The 24,024-nt window shown below is 37.5% G+C and overlaps 1 protein-coding gene across 1 annotated transcript; it reads left to right on the top strand.

Annotated features, from left to right (window-relative positions):
- Nucleotides 1-631: 631 nt before the first annotated feature.
- Vom2r50 (vomeronasal 2 receptor, 50) lies at nt 632-22,834 on the top strand. Its single transcript, NM_001099507.1, is given in 6 exon segments — nt 632-855; nt 1,872-2,169; nt 12,228-13,037; nt 15,218-15,442; nt 16,642-16,765; nt 21,942-22,834. Coding segments are annotated over 6 exon segments (2,574 nt in total).
- The last annotated feature ends 1,190 nt before the right edge of the window (nt 22,835-24,024 follow it).

The raw sequence follows: 24,024 nt of genomic DNA on the forward strand, positions 1-24,024 counted from the left end.
AATATTTGTATGTATTTCAAAACATTTTACTCATAAGCATATAAAATATAAGATGTTAAAAATATACGATAATCAGACCTATAAAGTGGTCTTTGGCTTGATCTTACAGAAATACTCTAAAATGACAGTGACGTTAAATGATTTAGTCTCACCCTTCCCCCACAAACACTGAGCCCTTTGATCCATCTTTCAGATGACTTAATCATGTTTCCTCTGGTTAGTCTCCCTTTACTTTGGGACCTTGAGAAGTCTCAGCTCACTGAGTGTACACACCCCACAGGTGTTTTAGAGGACTTCACACTTGTTCTTAATTATGTGTTTTCTGCTGAGAATCAGGATTCCCAGGTGCCAAGTGAGAGGTTCCTGAGCCTTTGAAGACTCACAGTGACCCTGTGAAGGGGACATGATCTAGGGCTAAGTAGGTGCAAAGCAGATTATACTTCCAGGAAAGAAAGAAGTGTTTGGATACTGGTGGATTTGTCTCAGGAAAAAACAAAGCTTTATAAACTTGAAGCACACTGACCTGAAGCTACCTGTTTTATCTGTTTGTTGATTGCTATTGCGGTTCATTAATCCAAGATTTTCAACTGAACAGATATCTGTGTTTTATCAATTATTTATCAATATTAGTATGAAATTACTCATTGTACTCATTGCTTTCTCTCTCCTGATTGTTCTCATTGTATTCCAGGAACAAATTTCTTGTTTCTCCTTAACTAAACCTGCTTCTCCTGGCTACTATCAAGATGGGGATTTTGTTATTGGAGGAATCTTTTCCCTTAGAGTGACTGCTGGAGACACAAGAAGTAGATTTGGCTTTAAAGATACAATCTATATACCAGAATATGTTTATGTGTAAGTGTTTTGCTTCTCTCTTTAAAAAAAAGCATTGTTTCTGGATTTCATACATATTCAACAATATTCGTTGTCCAAACCCAAATCTATTGCTTCCCCTCCAATGTATAATGTCTCTACTCTTTCAACTTCATTCTCTCTCTCTCTCTCTCTCTCTCTCTCTCTCTCTCTCTCTCTCTCTCTGACACACACACACACACACACACACACACACACACTTTTCAATCTATTGAGTTTACTTAGGCATGCTAGTGCTGTAGGTGTATAGAGCATCATCTATAGTATAGGCAAACTACTAAGGCAAACCTCCTAAGGAATCTGACTCTCCCTTCCCCAGTAGCCAGCAAATACCAAATACTCAGCCATGACTGGGTCTTTGTGTGTCTCTCCCCTACACATGCTGAATTCTCTTAAATACATAAGGAGGTGTTGAAAGCACTGTGAAGTTGAAAAAAATTGTAGTTGTTGAATGTATTTTACTAAGAATAAAATATACACAGTTCCTGCTTCAAATTTCCTACATGCTTTACTCCTCCATTTTATTTTCTCAGACATAAATAGCACAGTAAAAATTAAAATTGTACATTTGAAAGTATGTGGTCGTACAAAACTTTAAACCTAGAACTTGAGAAACAGAGGCAGGAGGATCTCTGTGATTCTGAGGTAAACCTAGTCCACATAGTGAGTTTCAGTCCAGCTTGGGCTAAAGAAACAAGACTCTGTCTCAAAATAAAATTTGAAAACAAAAATTGTGAATTTGATATTCAGTTGTGCTATAAAATTTTAAGACTAATTCCTCTACAGTTTTAATATAGAATATCCTGATTGTTTTTTGGATTATTGTGTATATAGTTTATATGATTTAGATTGCTAGAAATAAAATTCCAGAACATAAAAGGGAGCATGGGGAATATGCCTGGAGCAAAGAAAGGGACGTAAATGATGTTATTATATTTTAATTAAAAATTAATATTAAAAAAGAACGCAGAAATAGTCTTTCCAATTTTTTCTCCTAGGGATCTCACCAAACATTATCAGCATATTTTGGCAATGGTTTTTGCTATAGAAAAAATCAACAAGGACACAAATATTCTATTCAATATGTCCCTGGGATTCTATCTCTTCAATGTTGATTTTATTGATATGAAGGCCGTGGAAAGTTCTATGGCTTTGCTCTCAGGACAGACCCCCCCAGTTCCTAACTACAGCTGCAGGCCTGAGAAGACTGATAAGCTGGTTGCAGTGATAGGAGGCATTTCAACAGGAATATCAACCAGGATCTCCCAAGTTCTAAGTCTCTACAATGTCCCTCAGGTACGCAGAGAATCCTGGCTCCTTAGATTAAATATAGTAATAAATACTAATTTATTCATTTATTGTGTATTGATGAGGAATAGAATTACATAAAATTTGAATTATTTTAAAGCACAATTTATTCATAAGATAAAATTGTTTGTATAATAAATTTAATTTCAAAACATTTAAAATTAAAAGTGTATAGATAAAAGTAATCACAGCCTGTATTCTGACAACTCCAAGAAAATTTTCTTTGCCATGGACCGTTGTTAGTACGGTCATTTTTGAGTATACAGTATTAGAGCATCACAAAGCATGAGGACAATTATAATTTTACTCATGAATCTTCACTGTAACTACAGTGGGAATACTCCTGATAATTTTAACGTGGTATCAGCTCAGATTCCCAAATAACATTTAATTTTTACAAAGAGACATTGGTCAGGCTTACTCTGGCTGGACATGTGGGCTGTTTCAATTTTCCTCTGTTAGAACAAAAAGTGTAATTTCTGTCTTTGTTTAAAAAAAACACTCTGTTCAGAAGATTTGCAATTTATGAGGTTCCATTTCTTGATTCTAGATCTTAGAGCATAAGACATTAGTGTTCTATTCAGGAAAATTTCCCCTGTGTGTAGGTGTTCAAGGATATTCCCCACTTTCTCTTCTATTAGTTTCAGTGTGTCTAATTTTATGTGGAGGTCTTTGATCTACTTGGACTTGAGCTTTGTACAGGGAGATAAGAATGGGTCAATTTGCATTCTTCTACATTCTGACTTCCAGTTGAACCAGCACCATTTGTTGAAAATGCTGTCTTTTCCCCATTAGATAGTTTTAGCTCCTTGTCAAGAATAAAGTGACCATAGGTGTGTGGGTTAATTTCTGGGTCTTCAGTTCTATTCCACTGATCTACCTGCCTGTCTCTGTACCAATACCATGCAGGGGTTTTTGTTTTTGTTTTTGTTTTTGTGTTTTGTTTTCGTTTTTTGTTTCTTTCTTTGTTTGTTTGTTTGTTTGTTTTGGTTTTTTAATCACAATTGCTATGTAGTACTGCTTGAGGTCAGGGATGGTGATTCCCCCAGATGTTCTTTTATTGTTGACAGTAGTTTTCACTATGCTGTTTTTTTATTTCAAATGAATTTGCAAATTGCTCTTTCTAACTCTATGAAGAATTGAGTTGGAATTTTGATGGAGATTGCATTGAATCTGTAGATCGCTTTTGGCAAGATGGCCATTTTTACTATATTAAACCTGCCAATCCATGAGCATGGGAGATCTTTCCATCTTCTGAGAGCTTCTTCAATTTCTTTCTTCAGAGGCTTGAAGTTCTTGTCATACAAATCTTTCACTTGCCTGGTTAAAGTCACACAGAGGTATTTTATATTATTTGGGACTATTGTGAAGGGCATCATTTCCCTAATTTCTTTCTCAGCCTGCTTATCCTTTGAGCAGAGGAAGGCTACTGTTATGTTTAAGTTAATTTTATATCCAGTCATTTTGCTGAAGTTATTTTTCAGGTTTAGGAGTACTCTGGAAGAATTTTGGGGTCACTTAAGTACACCATCATATCATCTTCATATAGTGATATTTTGACTTCTTCCTTTCCAAGTTGTATCCCTTTGACCTCCTTTTTTATCTTTTTGCTCTGTCTAGGACTTAAAGAACTATATTGAATAGGTAGGTAGAGAGTGGACAGCCTAGGACAAAACAGCAATCAACAGGTAGCAAAAAGGTCTTTACCATTCCTACATCTGATTGAGGGGTAATATCTAATATATTCAACGAACTCAAGAAGTTAGACTCCACAAAATCAAATAGTCCTATTCAATATGGAGGACAGAGTTAAACAAAGAATTCTCAACTGAGGAATACTGAATGGCTGAAAAGCACCTAAAGAAATGTTCAACATCCTTAGTCATCAGGAAAATGCAAGTCAAAACAAACTGAGATACCACTTCACACCATTCAGAATGACTGAGATCAAAAACTCAGGTGACAGTAAATTTTGGGGAGGGTGTAGAGAAATAGGAACACTCCTCCATTGTTGGTGGGATTGCAACCAGGTACAACCATTCTGGAAATCAGTCTGGTGGTTCCTCAGAAAAATGGATATTACACTACCTGAGGACCCAGCTATACATAAACTATCCAAGGAAAATAAAATTAAAAAAACTTTCTGTTTATCAGTAATGATTCCTTATAAACAATACTAGAGAGCTGGATTTATAAGTCACTTTCATGTTAATTAGTAATACACATGAAAAGGACTACTTAGAACAAGTGACAAGTTACAAGTAACAGTGATTCAGTGCTTCTTGTTTCCCACTATTCCAAGTGAAGTAACTTATACGTTAGTAAAATGAATCAGGATGCCACGTTGATTTTTACTTATTTGTTTATTTTTGAGACAGGTTCTCAAATGCGAATTTTCCTGGCCTTGAACTTCCTATGTAGTACAATATTGCCTTACAGAGATCCTCCTGCCTTTGCTTCTCTGAGGCAGAAGGTATACACTACTATGCCTAATCATTTTTTTATTTTTATGAGATTTTATGAGTTAATTTTAAGTATGTGACTATGGACATATGCTTATAAAAACATTCATGATGAACACAATTTTTCATAAGAAATGCATATATAATTATATTCGTCTCATTTTTGTCACGGATCCTCCTACAGCATCTCAATAACTCCTGACCTCTCAGCTAACAGCTCCTTCTTCTGTTTTCCTGACATAGGATCCTTCCCTTTGCTCTGTAGCTTTTTCACTCCATGTAGCCCCCTGATCAGCCATGCAATGATCTGCTGAGCACCAGAGTCCTTTCAGAAGAGCCTAGTCCAAGATGATATTTTGAAAGTTTCCCCTAGCTTTTCTTTAGGTCTTTCAAAGTTTTAAGTTTCCCCCTAATGTCTCTGAGCTGATTAGAATGGAGTTTTTGCACAGGGCAAAGAGGCAGACAACTCCTTTATAAATTTTCTACATGTGTTTAGATGTTTAGTTTCCCTAGGAATTTATTGTAGCCACTGTCTCTTCTCCAGTATATGTTTGTGACTATAGCTGTGTGCGTTTATCTATTGTTATTCTGTTTGGTTTGTGTTAACTGTTTTTCTTATGCCAACACCAGGCTGATGTGTTACCATGGCTCGGTAGTATAATTTGAGACCTTGTATATGGATTGACATGTACCAATACCCTCTCTATTTAGGATGGCTTTGTCCAATGGCGTTTTTTTGTGGTTCCACATGAACTTTAGAATTCCCTTTGCTAGTTTTATGAAGAGCATCATAGGAAAGTTGATGAGAAGTATGCTTAATAATATATAATTTGGGAATATTTTACATTATTAATTTTGCTAATCTGTGTATGTCCAAGTTCCTTCTGTTTTCAACAGTCTTTTTAAATGTCTTTAAAATATCCCAACTCTTTGCTTATTCTTATTCCTAGGTTTTTTTATTATTTTTATTACACATGGGATTGCTCCCATGATTTCTTTATCATTATTGGTATATAGGAAGCTACTAGTTTGGATGTTTATTTTGTATACTGTTACTTTGATGACCATGTATATCAGGTCTAGGAGTTTTCATATTTAATGTTCCAGGAAGAGCCCACAAGAAAACATTGAGACATAAACATATCATATGCAAACAAGGATACTTTACTGTCTTGTCTTGTTAGAATGTTCTTACTATATTGGTTTTGCTTTTATTTCAAGCTAGAAATGAATGGCAAAAGGGAATACTCTCTAGACCATTGTTTGTAGCTTTTCTAGTAAATTTTGAATTTTTCATCTGGCATTTTAGACATGTCAGTATTCCTATACGCAGTAGTTAAGGAGTTATGAGCTTTGGGTATTGCATTGTGTTGGGAATTCATGTTTCTTTTTCTCTGTGTTTAAGTTGGGTGTCTGCTGGCTTGGGTATTTCTTTTAGTTTTACTTGTGTATTTTCTTATTGAACTGTGTAATCCTATTATTTAGATATATTTTATTATTTTTAATATTGTGGAGAGAGGGGGGAAAGAAACAGAGACAGAGAGACAGAGGTTAGACAGTGACAAACAGAAAGACAAAGAGAGAAAGAGAAAAAGACAGAAACAGAGAGAGAGAGAGACAGAAAAAGAGAATTCATAGATGTGATGGGTTCTGGCACCACAGAGGCCAGATGTGTTGGAATTCCCTGAACTGGAGTTAGAAGTGGTTATAAACCACCTGACACAGTTGTTGGGAACTAAACTTTGGTCCTTAGAAACACTTTTTTGTCAGCATATGATATATGGTTTTCATTATTGCACATTCACATGCATTTTGTTCTTACTTTCTGCTTCCTGATGCCATTCACACCCTCTTGCCTTGCTGTTTTGCTCTTTGAACAAAGCTCTTTCAGCTTTTAACTCAGTGTTTTATTTCAGTAGTCTCCTGCCTTAGGGTTTCTTCTATCATTCTAGTGTCATTCTAGTATCATTTCTATTCATCTCTCTTCCTCTCTCTGTCTCTGTCTCTGTGTCTCTGTATCTGCCCCTGTCTGTCTCTGTCTGTCTCTGTCTCTCTCTCTGTCTCTCTCTCTGTCTCTCTCTATCTCTCTGTCTCTCTCTCTGTCTCTCTCTCTCTCTCACACACACACACACACATACACACACACACACACACACACACAGCTATGTCCCAAATAAAGGGGAAACAAAGTGTATGCCTGGTTTATTTTGCTTTATAAAATATTTGTAGTTCCCACACCCATCTTCCTCCAAATGTCTTTATTCTATATGGCTGCATATAATTTTGTTGTGAGTATATACCTTGTTTCTGAATTTATCTATTCCTATTTATGACATCTAGTTTGTTTGTTTCTTGGTTACTGAAAATAGTACAAAGGAAAAAGGTGAATAATAAGATATGGGTGTGTTGTGTCGTTTTCCTTGCTTTGGCTTGGACTATGGAGTATCTATACGAGTTGTAGTAGAGTTGAGTTGTGTGGTTGGTCTAACCATTTGTGAAACTCCGTTACTTCCGTACTGTGCCAGTTTGCATTCCTAATAGCAGCAAGAGGCTTCCTGTTTTCTCACTCCCGCTATTTGGTTGGGTTTGATAATTAAGACATATTTCATGGGTACAAGTGTTTCTCCTGCATGCATGGTATGTGAGCCACATATGTGTATCTAGTGCCCATGGAGAAAGCCCAGAATAAGGTGTTGTGTCATCTGGTTACAGAGTTTACTAATGGTTGTGGGATGCCATAGTGGTTCTGGGAATAAAAACCGTGTCCTAAGGAGGAACATTTAAAGTTCTTTTTTTTTTTTTATTAACTTGAGTATTTCTTATATACATTTGGAGTGTTATTCCCTTTCCCGGTTTCTGGGCAAACATCCCAATGCCCCTCCCCTTCTTTATGGGTGTTCCCCTCCCCACCCTCCCCCCATTGCCGCCCTCCCCCAAACAATCTAGTTCACTGGGGGTTCAGTCTTAGCAGGACCCAGGGCTTCCCCTTCCACTGGTGATCTTACTAGGATATTCATTGCTACCTATGAGGTCAGAGTCCAGGGTCAGTCCATGTATAGTCTTTAGGTAGTGGCTTAGTCCCTGGAAGCTCTGGTTGCTTGGCATTGTTGTACATATGGGGTCTCGAGCCCCTTCAAGCTCTTCCAGTTCTTTCTCTGATTCCTTCAACGGGGGTCCTGTTCTCAGTTCAGTGGTTTGCTGCTGGCATTTGCCTATATATTTGCTGTATTCTGGCTGTGTCTCTCAGGAGAGATCTACATCCGGCTCCTGTCAGCCTGCACTTCTTTGCTTCATCCATCTTGTCTAATTGGATGGCTGTATATGCATGGGCCACATGTGGGGCAGGCTCTGAATGGGTGTTCCTTCTGTGTCTGTTTTAATCTTTACCACTCTATTCCCTGCCAAGGGTATTCTTGTTCCCCTTTTAAAGAAGGAGTGAATCATTCACATTTTGATCATCTGTCTTGAGTTTCATTAGTTCTAGGCATCTAGGGTAATTCAAGCATTTGGGCTAATAGCCACTTATCAATGAGTGCATACCATGTGTGTTTTTCTGTGATTGGGTTACCTCACTCAGCACGATATTTTCCAGTTCCAACCATTTGCCTACGAATTTCATAAAGTCATTTTTTTGATAGCTGAGTAATATTCCATTGTGTAGATGTACCACATTTTCTGTATCCATTTCTCTGTTGAAGGGCATCTGGGTTCTTTCCAGCTTCTGGCTATTATAAATAAGGCTGTGATGAACATAGTGGAGCACGTGTCTTTTTTATATGTTGGGGCATCTTTTGGGTATATGCCTAAGAGACGTATAGGTGGATCCTCAGGCAGTTCAATGTCCAATTTTCTGAGGAACCTCCAGACTGATTTCTAGACCCCATATGTACCAGTCTGCAATCCCACCAACAATGGAGGAGTGTTCTTCTTTCTCCGCATCCTCGCCAGCATCTGCTGTCACCTGAGTTTTTGATCTTAGCCATTCTCAGGGATGTTTTGATTTGCATTTCCCTTATGACTAAAGATGTTGAACATTTCTTTATGTGTTTCTGAGCCATTCGGCATTCCTCAGCTGTGAATTCTTTGTTTAGCTCTGAACCCCATTTTTAAATAGGGTTATTTGTCTCCCTGCGGTCTAACGTCTTGAGTTCTTTGTATATTTTGCATATAAGGCCTCTGTCTGTTGTAGGATTGGTAAAGATCTTTTCCCAATCTGTTGGTTGCCGTTTTGTCCTAACCACAGTGTCCTTTGCCTTACAGAAGATTTGCAGTTTTATGAGATCCCATTTGTTGATTCTTGATCTTAGAGCATAAGTCATTGGTGTTTTGTTCAGGAAATTTTCTCCAGTGCCCATGTGTTTGAGATGATTCCCCACTTTTTCTTCCATTAGTTTGAGTGTATCTGGTTTGATGTGGAGGTCTTGATCCACTTGGACTTAAGCTTTGTACAGGGTGATAAGCATGGATCGATCTGCATTCTTCTACATGCTGACCTCCAGTTGAACCAGCACCATTTGCTGAAAATGCTATCTTTTTTCCATTGAATGGTTTTGGCTCCTTTGTCAAAAATCAAGTGCCCATAGGTGTGTGGGTTCATTTCTGGGTCTTCAATTCTGTTCCATTGGTCTACCTGTCTGTCTCTGTACCAATACCATGCAGTTTTTATCACTATTGCTCTGTAATACTGCTTGAGTTTAGGGATAGTGATTCCCCCTGAAGTCCTTTTATTGTTGAGGATACTTTTAGCTATCCTGGGTTTTTTGTTATTCCAGATGAATTTGCAAATTGTTCTGTCTAACTCTTTGAAGAATTGGATTGGTATTTTGATGGGGATTGCATTGAATCTGTAGATCGCTTTTGGTAAAATGGCCATTTTTACTATATTAATCCTGCCAATCCATGAGCATGGGAGATCTTTCCATCTTCTGAAGTTTTCTTCAATTTCTTTCTTCAGAATCTTGAAGTTCTTATTGTACAAATATTTTACTTGCTTGGTTAAAGTCACACCGAGGTACTTTATATTATTTGGGTCTATTATGAAGGGTGTCGTTTCCCTAATTTCTTTCTCGGCTTGTTTCTCTTTTGTGTAGAGGAAGGCTACTGATTTATTTGAGTTAGTATTATACCCAGCCACTTTGCTGAAGTTGTTTATCAGCTTTAGTAGTTCTCTGGTGGAACTTTTGGGATCACTTAAATATACTATCATATCATCTGCAAATAGTGATATTTTGACTTCTTCTTTTCCGATCTGTATCCCCTTGACCTCCTTTTGTTGTCTGATTGCTCTGACTAGAACTTCAAGAACTATATTGAATAAGTGGGGAGAGAGTGGGCAGCCTTGTCTAGTCCCTGATTTTAGTGGGATTGCTTCAAGTTTCTCTCCATTTAGTTTAATGTTAGCAACTGGTTTGCTGTATATGGCTTTTACTATGTTTAGGTATGGGCCTTGAATTCCTATTCTTTCCAGGACTTTTATCATGAAGGGGTGTTGAATTTTGTCAAATGCTTTCTCAGCATCTAATGAAATGATCATGTGGTTTTGTTCTTGCAGTTTGTTTATATAATGGATCACGTTGATGGTTTTCCGTATATTAAACCATCCCTGCATGCCTGGGATGAAGCCTACTTGATCATGGTGGATGATTGTTTTGATGTGCTCTTGGATTCGGTTTGCCAGAATTTTATTGAGTATTTTTGCATCGATATTCGTAAGGGAAATTGGTCTGATGTTCTCTTTCTTTGTTGGGTCTTTGTGTGGTTTAGGTATAAGAGTAATTGTGGCTTCATAGAAGGAATTCGGTGGTGCTCCATCTGTTTCCATTTTGTGGAATAGTTTGGATAATATTGGTATGAGGTCTCCTATGAAGGTCTTTTAACTACTGAGCTACCTCTGCATCCCACGCAACTTATTCCCATGTTTTAAACACCTACGATTGAGGTGAAAGAGTCTTAAGAGTATTTGTAATTTAGATTCCCCTGGTGGTTAAGGGTGTTCAACACTGTCAATATATTTATTAAATCTTTGTGTTTCTTAAATTTTAAGAACAATCCATTTAGTGAATTAACTGGTTTATTGATTTAATTATTCATGTTTTTTTAAATTCAAGTTTAGCTATTCAACCTGTGGCCAGCAGGTTTCCTGGGTTGAATAATAGTTATGCACATGGTCCAACACAACAAGTTCAAAGTACTCACAATGTCTTGAGACATTTTTGTCATTTCTTTTGTAATTCACTTGCACATGTCTTAAGTGTGAACTGTGTAATTGATCATGGTGTGCTGTCGACCATATTCTATACATATTTCATTTTCTTCATCATGTTGGCACTTTTGTTTGAGGTTTTCTGTGCAGAATAAGTAAACCATTTTATTATTTGTAAATGAATCCCTAATATATGCAAATAATTCCAACTTTACCTATGACAAATAACCTTTCTTTCTATTTCTTTGGAGCCTAAGTGCTGTATGTGTGTTCTCAAAGAGCTCCATGCGTTAGGTCCTCTATATGCTAAGTCCCACATCTTTTTTTCTTAATTAACCAACTATCAGAGTTTATAAATATAAAAATAAATGGTCTCGTATCATCTATTTAAAATGCTCACTTTTATGCATTTACTAATTATTGAATATTTCTTTATCCTACTGTTTCCTTCCTCAAAGTATTCATGTTTATTTCATTTTCTGATTACTTCTTTCCTATTCCTCCTCCTTCCCCCTACCCAACCCTCTCTCCCAATCAATTAACATGTATTGAGTATCTGTATCCAATTATCATGATTTTGGATCCTGTACGTGAAAAATTCACTAAACATCTAAACTCAGATGCCTGGTGAGAAGGGAGTGAATGGAGATAGGTCATGAGGTGTGGATTAGGGCAAGTACCAGTGGGCATCTGATTTTAGGAGCTTATTATGTAGGGAATTTGTGTAGAAATGGAATCAAATCCCAATCTGAGCCATAGGACACCAGGGTATGCCAATACCACAAGTGTAAAGATAGAGAGAAGACTCAGTAAGGCACAGACAGTGAGACATTAAAACATTCACTGTGGTAGTCAGCCTTCTGTCCTAAGCAAGCTTACTTTAGGGTAGTTGACTATTGATTAAGCATTGTAGAAAGAAAATAGGCATAGAAACTTCAAGGGGGGATATAGCCATTACTAGTGAATTTTAAGCTACATCATAGATTTGTCTTTATTGGTTAATTAGTTATGGATTTGTGGCTTTAAGTAAAAATGGCCTTTATTGTTACTATTTCTATACTTCTATCATCAGGAAGACAAACATTTTGGTATGGGAAGTGACCAATTTGCAAATGCCCTTATTTGACCAGTTTACTTGAACAGAGAGAAGGAGATAGACACTCTGTGGCCATGTTTGATAAGTTTTGTAGAAGTGTAATAAAAAGATACATTTCCTGTGTGCAGCGATTAGAAAGTGGTCGGTCATAGGTAACAAATAGGTATTTCTTAGCAAAGTTATCTAGTTGTTTAATTTCTCCTAGAGTGCATTAAGAGATAAGGTAAACCAAATCACTTGAGAATAAGCATAATTGTCTTGTCTTAAGGTGTAACTTTATGTTTAGATCAGCTATGCTCCTTTTGACCAGAGTCTTGGGACCGGAGTCCAGCTGCAGTCTCCATACCAGTTTCCTGTGTACACCACAGCTCTGTATCAGGGAATAATTCAACTGCTGCTATACTTCACTTGGGTCTGGGTTGGTCTGGTGGTTCCAGATGATGTGAGGGGAGAACTCTTCCTTAGGGACATCACAGAGGAGATGAACAACCATGGACTTTGTGTTGCATTTGCAGAAAAAGTTCCAGAATTTCCTGCTAAGGACACAGTAGACAGGGAACTTTTTATGGAAAGATTCACATTGACCCATGTTATTGTTGCATTTGGTGACACATATTCTCTTCTGAGATTTGTCTACAACATCTTTTGCAATACCCCTTTTGGTAATGTCTGGATCACAACTTCTGATTGGGATATCACCACATTACCCTTTCAACAAAATCTAGGTTATACATATTTTGGTGGAGGATTATCATTTTCTGTTCACATGGATGAAATTCTGGGATTCAAGGATTTTCTCAGAAGAGTCCAACCTAGGAAATACCCTCAAGATATCTTTATCCAGGATGTGTGGTCGAACTTATTTGAATGTCCTTATTTAGATAAGGACTGGATCAGGGAACTGAGTCAATGTGAGCAAAATGGCAACCTCAGTACACGACCTCTGCATCTTTGGGATATGAATACCTCACCTTCAAGCTACAAAATCCATGCTGCTGTATATGCCATTGCCCAGGCCCTTCATGAGGAGCTGTCACTCATTGTGGAAGGAGACTTATTGAATAAAGGTGTACCCCGAGCTCCTCTCCCATGGAAGGTAGAAATCACTTGTCTTCTGTTTTCCTGGGCATTGGGCTTGTATGCTCTTCATTTTGATTTATGATCTTTCCTAATTATTGTTAGAAAAATACTACTGTTGTTAGTATATTTCTTTTTTTTTGGTTCTTTTTTTCGGAGCTGGGGACCGAACCCAGGGCCTTGCGCTTCCTAGGTAAGCACTCTACCACTGAGCTAAATCCCCAGCCCCGTTAGTATATTTCTTTAAGCACCTGTCTCCTTCTTCAAAATATTCATGTTTATTTCAGTAGCATAAACAATAGTCTTAGAGAAAAAAATGAACTGCATTGAAATGTTGAAAGTTGAGCTAACATTACTATTAGAAAACAATACATGCATGATGCTGAAAAATTATTTTATTTTAAGCATATTCAAACAATGATTTTTATGCCCTTTAATTGTCACATATCTTTTTTTATTGCTTTTAATGATTTGTGAAGAGATTTGTACAAGTATAAATATGGCAGATGTTAAGGGATTTTAGGTACATTTGATACCAATAGCTTGTTTTGTTTTGATAAATATCCTAGAAAGATCATATAGCTCTATAAAGCTAGACATTATGATCCATGATTGTTATCCAACTCGTAGCAGGTTGAAGCAAAAGGATATGAGTTTGAAGCTAGTCTGGGCTGTATAGACATAGCTTGTCTTTAAAATCAGATCCTAAACCCAACTGAAACAAAAACAGGTTGTTTTAAATGAAACTGGATTGAATCTGAGGCACTAAACATGACATATCAACTTTCTACCTGTTTATCCCTCTACACCTGCTTATCTTTTCCACAGCTATTGGACATCCATCAATTTAGTTTGTTTGGTTTATTGCTGCTGTTGTCTTCAGTTCTTTATACATTTAGGATATTATTTCTCTGTAAAATGTAGAGTTGATATAAATCACTTCCCAGTATATAGGCTGTCATTTTGTCCCTTTGAAGTTGTTCACTGCCTTGCAGAAACTTCTCGGTTTCATGAGGTCCCATTTGTTAAGTGTTGATCTTAGTACCTACACTCTCAGTGTTCTGTTTAGGAAGTTGTCTTCTGTGCCAGTGTATGCAAGGCTGCTCCCTATTTTCCTTCCATCGAGTTCAGTGTGACTAGTTTCAAGTGATAGGTAATTGGCCTTAAGTTTTGTGCAGGTGATAAATATGGATCTACTACATTTGTCAACATAAAGACATCTAATTAGAAGAGCACCATTTTTTAAAGATGCTTCCTTCTTCCATTATGTAATTCTGGTTTCTTTATCAAAAATCAGGTGTCCATAGGTGTGCAGATTTATTTCTGAATCTTCATTTTGATTCCATTGCTCAACATGAGTGTATTTATGAAAATAAGTTGTGGCATTTACTACTATAGCACTGTGGTACAATTTAAAATTAGGGATGGTGATATTTCTGGAAGTTATTTTAATAACTTTAATAGCATAATAAATTGTTGTGTTAATTCCTCTGTTCCACGAGTGTGAGAATTCTTTCCATCTTCAGATATCCTCTTCTGTTTCTACTTTCTAAGACTTAAAGTTTTATCATACATGTCTTCTGCATGCTTTATTTAGCTACCCCAAAATATTTTCTGTTTTTATTTTTTTGTGTGTGGATATTGCAAAGTGTTGTTTTCCTGATTTTTTTCCCAGTCTGTTTGTAATTTTTATATAGGAAAGCTACTGATTTTTTTAAACTTAATCTGTGTCTAGCCACATCACTGAAAGTGTTTTATCAGTGATAGAAGTTCCCTGGTAGAGGTTGCTTATGTATATTATCATATCATCTGCAAATAATGATATCTTGAAATTTTATTTTCTTATTTGTATCCCTTGATCTCCTTTAGCTATCTTATTGCTGTAATGTCTGTTTGGTTTATAACATCTGTTAGCTTCAGTATTTGTTGAGTTTTTGTCTGTTTTGTATGAGTGAGTGAGTGAATGTGTGAATGTGTGTGTGTGTGTGTGTGTGTGTGTGTGTGTGTGTGTGTGTGTGTGTGTGTGATATGTCTATTGCTGGCATGAATCAGTTCTAAGATAAATGTTTGATATACAGAACAATAATGAAAGCCATGGGAACATACAGTTAAGAAAAGAAAGGGAAGTAAAAGTAACTAGGTTTATTTGCATCTCAGTGATTTATAGTGCAAGTTCTGACCATTGTTTTTCATGTTTAGCTCCATCCATTCTTACAAAATGGCCAGCTAGGGAGAAGCACCAATGAGGAAACTGTTGTGAACAAGGAAGTTTCAGCAACCAAGCTTGACATCTTTAATTACCAGTCTCTGCAGAGCAGTACCAAAGCTCAAGTGAAAGTTGGCGAGTTTGTCTTTGAGTCTCACAGTGTTCAACATTTTTCCCTAAATGACGAACTCATAACGTGGGGTGAACACCACAGTCAGGTGAGTATCTTTCAAGTCAGCACCATGTGCTGATCTCAAACTGGAATTCCTAGGAAAACAGGGTTCACAGAAGTCATCAGTTTTGGGCCTAAGAAGAGCAAAGAGGGTCAATTGTCAAGTCATAATTTTCTGGTCCCAGAATAGCAAGGGAGAGTTCCCAGAAGTCATCAGCTTCTGGGTTCCAGAACAGTAAGAAAGAGTTAATGGGCAGAAGTCATTAGACTTTGGCCTTCATCCATCACTGTGTCCCACTTCAGTGCCTGAATGTTTTTGTGAGACACCAACAAGTCACCTTTTTCATGTTTTTTTTTCTTATAAGTATTTGGTATATCCTATTTCTGACTCACTTGGTCAAATCTTTCTCTGATTCTTCATTTCATCTGCTCCTCAATTAGAAGTTATTTTCAAACATGGGTAATCCTTCTTCAAATTAATTTTACCTTCTGTGTTTGGGATTAAAGATGTGTACTAAGGGCTGAACCATACCACAACTAAAAACAGCTTTTTTTTTTAGTAAATAACACAATCTTGGGGTTCACATTGTGATTAAATATGCTGTGACAGGTATCTCTGGATTTGAATTTTAAAACTATATGCACATTAATCCCCTTATTGTTAGAACTGTTAACCCTGAATATCTCAGTGATGTGATAAAACCTGGTGATACATAGTAACAGAGAACATTATTGGTCTTCAAGAGACACAATAAATTTTCTCCAATGGAAGACACTGGTTATACCAACCACTCTAAGGGAATATATATATATATATGTATATATATATTGCATATATATGTATATGTATATATATGTATATACATATATAGTCACAGTTTGGTGGGTTTTGTTTTGCAATATTTAAAAATTGTTTTAAATATACTAAAATACATTATATAAAAATAAAAAATATGGTAGAGCGCTTGCCTAGCAAGCGCAAGGCCCTGGGTTCGGTCCCCAGCTCTGAAAAAAAAAAAGAAAATAAATAAAATAAAAAATATGAGGTCAATGGAAGGAAATAAAGCCAGAGTTCAAAAGAGAGGGGGAGAAGTAAAAGGAACAGAAACTTTAGCTTCACATTCTCTAAAAGCATCTTCTTTCTTGGTTGTTGCAGTACACAGGCCTGCTGACATCTACCGTCTCAACGCTAATACTGAATGTCATGAATTGACTGCCTCCCCTTCTCTCATGTCTCCTATACAGACTCCATTTGCTGTTTGCAGTCAAAGTTGCATGCTTGGATTTAGGAAAACACCTGTTGAAGGGAAACCATTCTGTTGTTTTGATTGTCTCCCATGTCCAGATGGAGAGATTGCAAATGAAACGGGTACTTCTAAAATAAATATGAATATGGACAATTTTGGAAATAGTCCTGAATTTGGAAGTTTCTAGAAATTTTTCTTAATGTAGAAATTTCTAGAAAAGATTCTGAATGTGGAAATTATTCTCAATGGGTCAGGGGTGAGTAACACAGAGCCTGAAGACACAGTTACAGTTATATACCTAATTCCTAATACTTTAAAACAAGTTCTTGCTGGGTGGAGGTGGCACAAAATTTTAATACCAGAATTCGGTAGATGGATATCTGGGTTCAAAGCCAGTCTGGCCTACAGAGTTAGTTCCAGGACAGCCAGAGTTGCACAGAGAAACCCTGTCTTAAAAAACAGACAAACAATCTTGATTACAACCCAGTCATGTTTGGTACTGTTGTTTATTTGTTGATTGGTTTGCTTTATTTGCTATGCTGCCCAGATTGTTCTCAAACCTCTGGCCTCCAGAAATCCTCCAGGCTCACTCTTCTGTATGACTAAGACCACAGATGTGTGCTCCTACATCTGACTCTGCCTTGTCTTCTGCATGTCTGCCTTGAGTTCAGTTTCTTTTCTTTGTACACCTGCTTTTCAGCAATGGTTCTGTTAGCAATGTGTAAAGTTAGTGCTCCTGGAATACTATAGGCTATGAGCAATGCATAAAGTTAAAGCTCCTGTATACCCTAAACCATTAGCCATCCCGTATACCCTAAAATGGTTAAAGCTGGTGCTCCTTGGATAGACTAAACAGTGCTCCATGTGTTCTCTAAACTATGAGATGCATTACAAAGCATGACATTATTTCATCTTTATAATAAATGTTGATAATAATCTAAAATTTTCTCACAAGGAAATTAAACTTCAGAGAAAATATATAAACTTCCTATGATCATACAACGTAGAGACAGCTGAGACAAAATAAAGTCTTGTCAAATGAAAGGAACGCCTAAAAACACTTTATCAGAGTGACATTGATGGTAGATATACTGCTCCTTTCCTGGGACCCTGGGTCCTGTTTCAGACATTTCCTATAGCAAATAGCCATAGCTCCACAAATACTTGTTTAATGACTAAATACGTATTTACTGTATGACTTACTACATTTCCTTTGAAATCCTTTAATTCTTCTGAGAGCTCTCATTATGCTTTCCCTGGTCTTGTAAGCTAGCATGAGGCTACTATATAAACACACATGGAGAGATCCCAGAGGATGAATGATGTGCAGAGTTGTGAGTGATGTGTGGGACTTTGACTGATGTATGAAGATGCTCCAGCCACTGGACCCTGACTGTCCAGCTGTCACTTCTCTGTCAAAATGATTCTAATAACAAAGATTCCTCAGAGCACACCAGCAATGCTTTGTGTTCTTACTTCTCATCTAATATTTTTTTTGAATCAGGTATTTGCAAGGCCCATTTGACTCTCCTGAATGAAACCTGTATTTATCAAACACAGGTTAAAAGGCCCTTTTTCTTTATTTTCGTAGCAATATAGTCATAGGCCAGACTAACTACTTCCTAACTGCTGAGCTCGTGGACAAGCACCACCAAACCCTTGATAACTTCTTCTTTTTATTGGCTATTTTTAAATTTACTTTTCAAATGTTATTGCCTTTCCAAGTTTCCAGACAATAAACCACAAATACCATCCCCTGCCCCTTCTTCTATGAGGGTATTCTCCCACCCTGCCAACCACTCACCCCTTCCGGCCTCCCCACCCTGATATTCCCTTCACTGGGGAGCTCAGTTATGGCAAGATCAAGGACTTCTCTTCCCATTGGTGCCCAACAAGGCCATCCTATGCTACATGTGCAGCTGGAGCCATGGGTCTGTCCATGTGCACTCTTTGGGTAGTGATTTAGTCTCTGTGAGCTCTGGTTGGTTGCCATTTTTCTTTTTATGGGGTCGCATGCTCCTTCAATCCTTTCTCTAACTCCTCCAATAGGGACCCCATTGTCAGTTCAATGTTGGATGCTAGCATTCACTTCGAATTTGTCATGCTCTGGCAAAGTCTCTCAGGAAACAGTTATGTCAGACTCCTGTAAGCATGCACTTCTTGGCATCAACAATGTTGTCTTGGTTTGGTGGCTGTATATATGTGGGCTGGATCCGCAGGTGGGGCAGACTCTGAGTACCCATTCCTTAAGTCGTTGCTACAAACTTTGTCTCCATATTTCCTCCTATGAATATGCTTATTCCCCCTTTTAGGACAGACTGAAGCATCTGCATTTTGGTCATCCTTCTTCTTGAGCTTTTTGTTGTCTGTGGATTGTGCCTTGGGTAATTTGAGCTTTTGAGTTAATATCCACTTACCAATGAGTATATACCATGTGTGTGTTTTGTGATTGGGTTACCTCACTCAGGATGACATTTTTTAGTTCCATTCACTTTCCTCTGAATTTCATGAAATCATTGTTTTTAATAGCTGAGTAGTACTCCATTGTGTAGATGTACCACATTTTCTGTATCCATTGCTCTGTTGAAGGATGTCTGGGTTTTTTTCCAGCTTCTGCCTATCATAAATAAGGACCCTATGAATATAGTGGAGACTGTATCCTTGTTATACGTTGGAGCATATTTTGATTACAGAAGTATTATAGCTGGGTCCTCAGGGAGTACTATATCCAATTTTCTGAGGAAACACCAGACTGATTACCAGAGTAGTTGTACCAGCTTGCAATCCTACCAACAGTGGAGGAGTGTTCCTCTGTCTCCACATCCTCACCAGCATCTGTTGTCACCTGAGTATTTGATCTTAGCCATTCTGACTGGTGTGAGGTGCAATCTCATGGTTGTTTGATTTTCATTTCCCTGATAACTAAGGATGTTGATTAAACATTTCTTAAGGCACTTCTCAGCCATTCAATATTCCTAAGTTAAAAATTCTTTGTTTAGCTCTGTACCCCAATTTTAATAGAGTTATTTTACTCTCTGGATTTTAACTTCTGGAGTTCTTTGTATATATTGAATATTAGCCCTCTATCAGATGTAGGATTGGTAAAGATCTTTTCCCAATCTGTTGGTTGCCATTTTGTGCTAATGACAGTGTCTTTGCCTTACAGAAGCTTTGCAATTTTATCAGGTCCCGTTTGTCTATTCTTGATGTTAGAGCATGAGCTATTGGTGTTCTGTTCAGGAAATTTTCCCCAGTGGCCATGCATTTGAGGCTCTTCCCCACTTTTTCTTCTATTAATTTGAGTGTATATGGTTTTATGTGGAGGTCCTTGATCCACTTGGACTAAGCTTTGTACAGGATGATAAGAATGAATTGATTTGCATTCTTCTACATGCTGACCTCCAGTTGAACCATCATCATTTGTTGAAAAAATGCTGTCTTCTTTCCACTGGATGGTTTTAACTCCTTTGTCAAAGATCAATTGACCATAGGTGTGTTGGTTCATTTCTGAGTCTTCAATTCTATTCCATTGATCTACCTACCTATCTCTGTAATAATACCATACAGTTTTATCACTATTCCTCTGTAGTACAGCTTGAAATCAGGGATGGAGATTCCCCCAAGAAGTTCTTTTTTTGTTGAGGTTAATTTTTGCTATTCTGGTTTTTTTGTTATTGCAAATGAATTTGCAAATTGCTCTTTCTAACGCTAAAAAGAATGGAGTTGGAATTTTGATGGTATCACATTGAATCTGAAGATTGCTTTTGGTAAAATGGTCATTTTCCTATATTAATTCTATGAATCTGTGATGAATTCCATATCACACACACACACACACACACACACACACACACACACCAAGCCTGCTCATCTTCCCCCTCCCCTTTTATCTACCTTCCACTCTTGCAAACTCCCCGAGCTTCACAACAGAAAAAAAAAAAACAAATCTCATTGTGAAAGCGATAATATGTCACAGTGAGTCCCTTTTTTACCCTTATTTATCATAAATATTCAAAGGCTTACCTCCACCTCTACCTTTTTTTTAAAAAGACATTATGTGAAGAAGCTTATTAAATTTTTCTACAAAAGTACAGAAAACTCAAATAGCATAAATGCATGTAGTAAATATACATTGAAAATTAAGTATAAAATCATTTTCCTGTAATAAACTTCTAATCAGAATCCAATCAAGGATTTTTAAGGAATTCACAAATACAAGCATTTCTTTATAAGAGAATACTATTCCCCTCTAAAATGTATTACCTTCAGTATTATTTCTAAAACAAAGATACATCCTTTTGTGTAATCAAAAGGATGAAAGAAACAAAAGAAAATGCTACAGTTACTAAACATAGATGTCATTAAACTCTAGGAAGTTTTACTTTCTAGGCCTTCTACAATAACAATCAAGAGCTCCCAGGGATAAGAGCTCCAGGGATGATTGTGGACTACAAGGCAGAAAGATTTTAAGTGCCAGTGAGCAGACATCTTTAATGAAGCAGAAGTTGCTAGAAATGACAGAATCTTTGAGCACATATCCATTCAGAGGCATGCAACAGATCTGCAACAGATCAAGCCAGATCAAGTCAGATCAAGCCAGATTAAGCCAGACACAATCCCTAAATGAATGGAGGACACGCTCATGATGCCCTTGCTAGTAATAGATAAGACCTATTGGCACTTGATGGATACTGGAGAGAAAGAGTCAGTTTTCTTCAGGTAGGGGGGTCCTGATAGGTTGCCCATGAAATGGTAGAGGGAGCTACATCTATATGGATACACTCAGCATTACACGAGCACAGTGGGTTAAAAAAAAAAGCACATGAAGTTGGGAGGAAAAATTGTTGGATGGAGAGAAAGACATGCAGTGTGAAGAAATTGGTGGTATATCTGATCGAAACACATTATATGCATGGATGAAATTCTCAAGCAATAAATAGATCTTTAATGAAGAAAATGAACAAGGAAAGAAAGAGATTAACAGCTTGAAGGTGTATGTCTCTCTTCCTTTCATATGTAATCAAACGTATTTTTCGTATCATCTGATTTCCTCTCATTTCATTTCAAGATTTCTGATTCTCTCATGTTTTTCGAGTCTACTCACATTCTGAATATTCTATGGATTCAGCTGTATATGTATTTTTCTCTCATGAACCAGCATGACCCTGGTTCAGTGAACATAACCAGGGATATTTGCTTCAGAATTCAACAATGGTTGTGTTCAATGGTTGTGTGTCCCATACATATATCTGGGGAGTGAAATGTGGAATGTAATAAACCTATCTGTCTCTATTTTAGATATGGATCAATGCATCAAATGTCCTGAAGATCAGTATCCAAATAAGCAGAGGAATCAGTGTCTCCCTAAAATTACAGCATTTTTGTCCCATGAAGATACTCTGGGAGCTGTTTTCATCTCCTTGGCCATTAGTTTTTCTGCCTTTTCAGCTATGATTTTAGGATTATTTATCTGCTATCGGGACACACCCATTGTCAGAGCAAATAACAGAAATCTCAGTTATCTCCTCCTGGTTTCTCTAATGCTCTGCTTCTTTTGCTCATTAATATTCATTGGCCAACCTAGAACAGTCACTTGTGTCTTGAGACAAACAATTTTTGGGGTTGTATTTTCCATTGCCATTTCTGCTATCTTGGCAAAGACCTTCATTGTGGTTGTGGCCTTCAAGGCCATCAAACCTGGAAGCACTTTACAAACATGGATGGTGACCCGAGTCTCAAATGCTATAGTCTGCTGTGGTTCCAGCATTCAAGTGTGCATCTGTGCAGTCTGGCTGGGAACGTATCCCCCTTTCCCTGATGTCGACATGCAGTCAGAGTTTGGGCAAATCATCCTCTGGTGTAACGAGGGCTCCACCCTTGCCTTCTATTGTGTTCTGGGGTACTTGGGCTTTCTGGCCAGTCTCAGCTTGCTTATTGCTTTTCTTGCTAGAAGGCTACCAGACACCTTCAATGAGGCAAAAACAATCACATTCAGCATGCTGGTTTTCTGCAGTGTGTGGATTTCTTTTGTACCCGCTTACCTGAGCTCCAAAGGCAAAAACGTTGTGGCTGTGGAAATTCTTGCAATTCTGGCTTCCAGTGCTGGCTTACTGGGCTGTATATTTCTTCCCAAATGCTTTGTGATCCTACTGAGATCAGATGACCTTCCAAGAAAGAAGTTCTTTAAATGATTTCCTCCTTAATGCATAGGAATTGATTGTGATTTGTATGAAAAGAACCATGTAGAAATAAAGATTCAAAAGAGTGGTGTGAATTCAGTGCATTCCACTAAACAATGGTAGCTGCTATCCAATCGTGTGTCACTACTGTCATTGGAAACAATCAGTCACAGTGAGCCTAGCCAACACATGTTAGATAGTTGCCAACTAGAGATGACTTTCTCTGTGTTTCTTTAAATCAGTTTTCTCATTTTTCAATGTCATGTAACAGGACCGGAAAATATTAAGGAGGAGAATGAGAATGAATCATTTGTGTGGAAACAAAAGTAACAGATGTTTTAAAATGTGTTTCCTATCTGTTCCTCTTATGCATGGAGATTATATTCAATACAAATTAATTTAAAATTAACCATGAGTTCTGCTACAGAAATCTCATGGTCTGCTTTTCCCTTTTGAAAAGTCTCATAAGCAAGAAAATATAGGATATAAGTTTCACAGTCCCAGGAGTGTATTGTGCTCTTTTCTATGCTCAGGTAAAGGAACATGGATGACAGCATAGTTAGAATCCAAGGAGAAGCACAGACAGGTTTACCCTGAGGATATACAACACATCACAGGATACAGGGTCTCATGAGTGAGCAAACTGCTTTCATAGTAAGTGCTGCTCTCTACTAGAAATAGAAGTATCACACTGGCTTCCACGGGTTTGCCTAGTGAAAGCTGATACCGTATTCATACTTTGAATTCTATTCTCAAGGTGTAAATGAGTCTGAAGGCAGATGTTGTAGAAGAGACAAGGTATAGGCCTAGAGATTCAATAAGACATGGAGAATTATCAAAACATGCATCCTAGCTCATGTGCCTTTTTGAATATTTTCTTCAATCTAGCCAAGAACTCACCTTAAACATGATTGCCAGAACATGACAAGGACAAACTCAATTTGGAGCTCACAACATTGGAAGAGGTCACTGCTCAGTTGTGGTTAAAAACATGCTCAGAAAGGGCTACATAACCAAAGAGGATTTTTTTAATGTTCTAGTTTGTTTGTTTTTATACTTTTATTTATTTTTTTACACTCCAGATTTTATCCCCCTCCATGTCTACCTTCTGACAGTGCAACATTAAATACCTCTTCCCCCTGCCGCCATGAGGATATCCCCACCCCCAACTCCACCAGATATCTCAACTCCCTGGGGCCTCC

The sequence above is a fragment of the Rattus norvegicus genome, chromosome 4 (assembly GCF_021556685.1).
Source record: "Rattus norvegicus strain SHRSP/BbbUtx chromosome 4, alternate assembly SHRSP_T2T, whole genome shotgun sequence".
Lineage (NCBI taxonomy): Eukaryota > Metazoa > Chordata > Mammalia > Rodentia > Muridae > Rattus > Rattus norvegicus.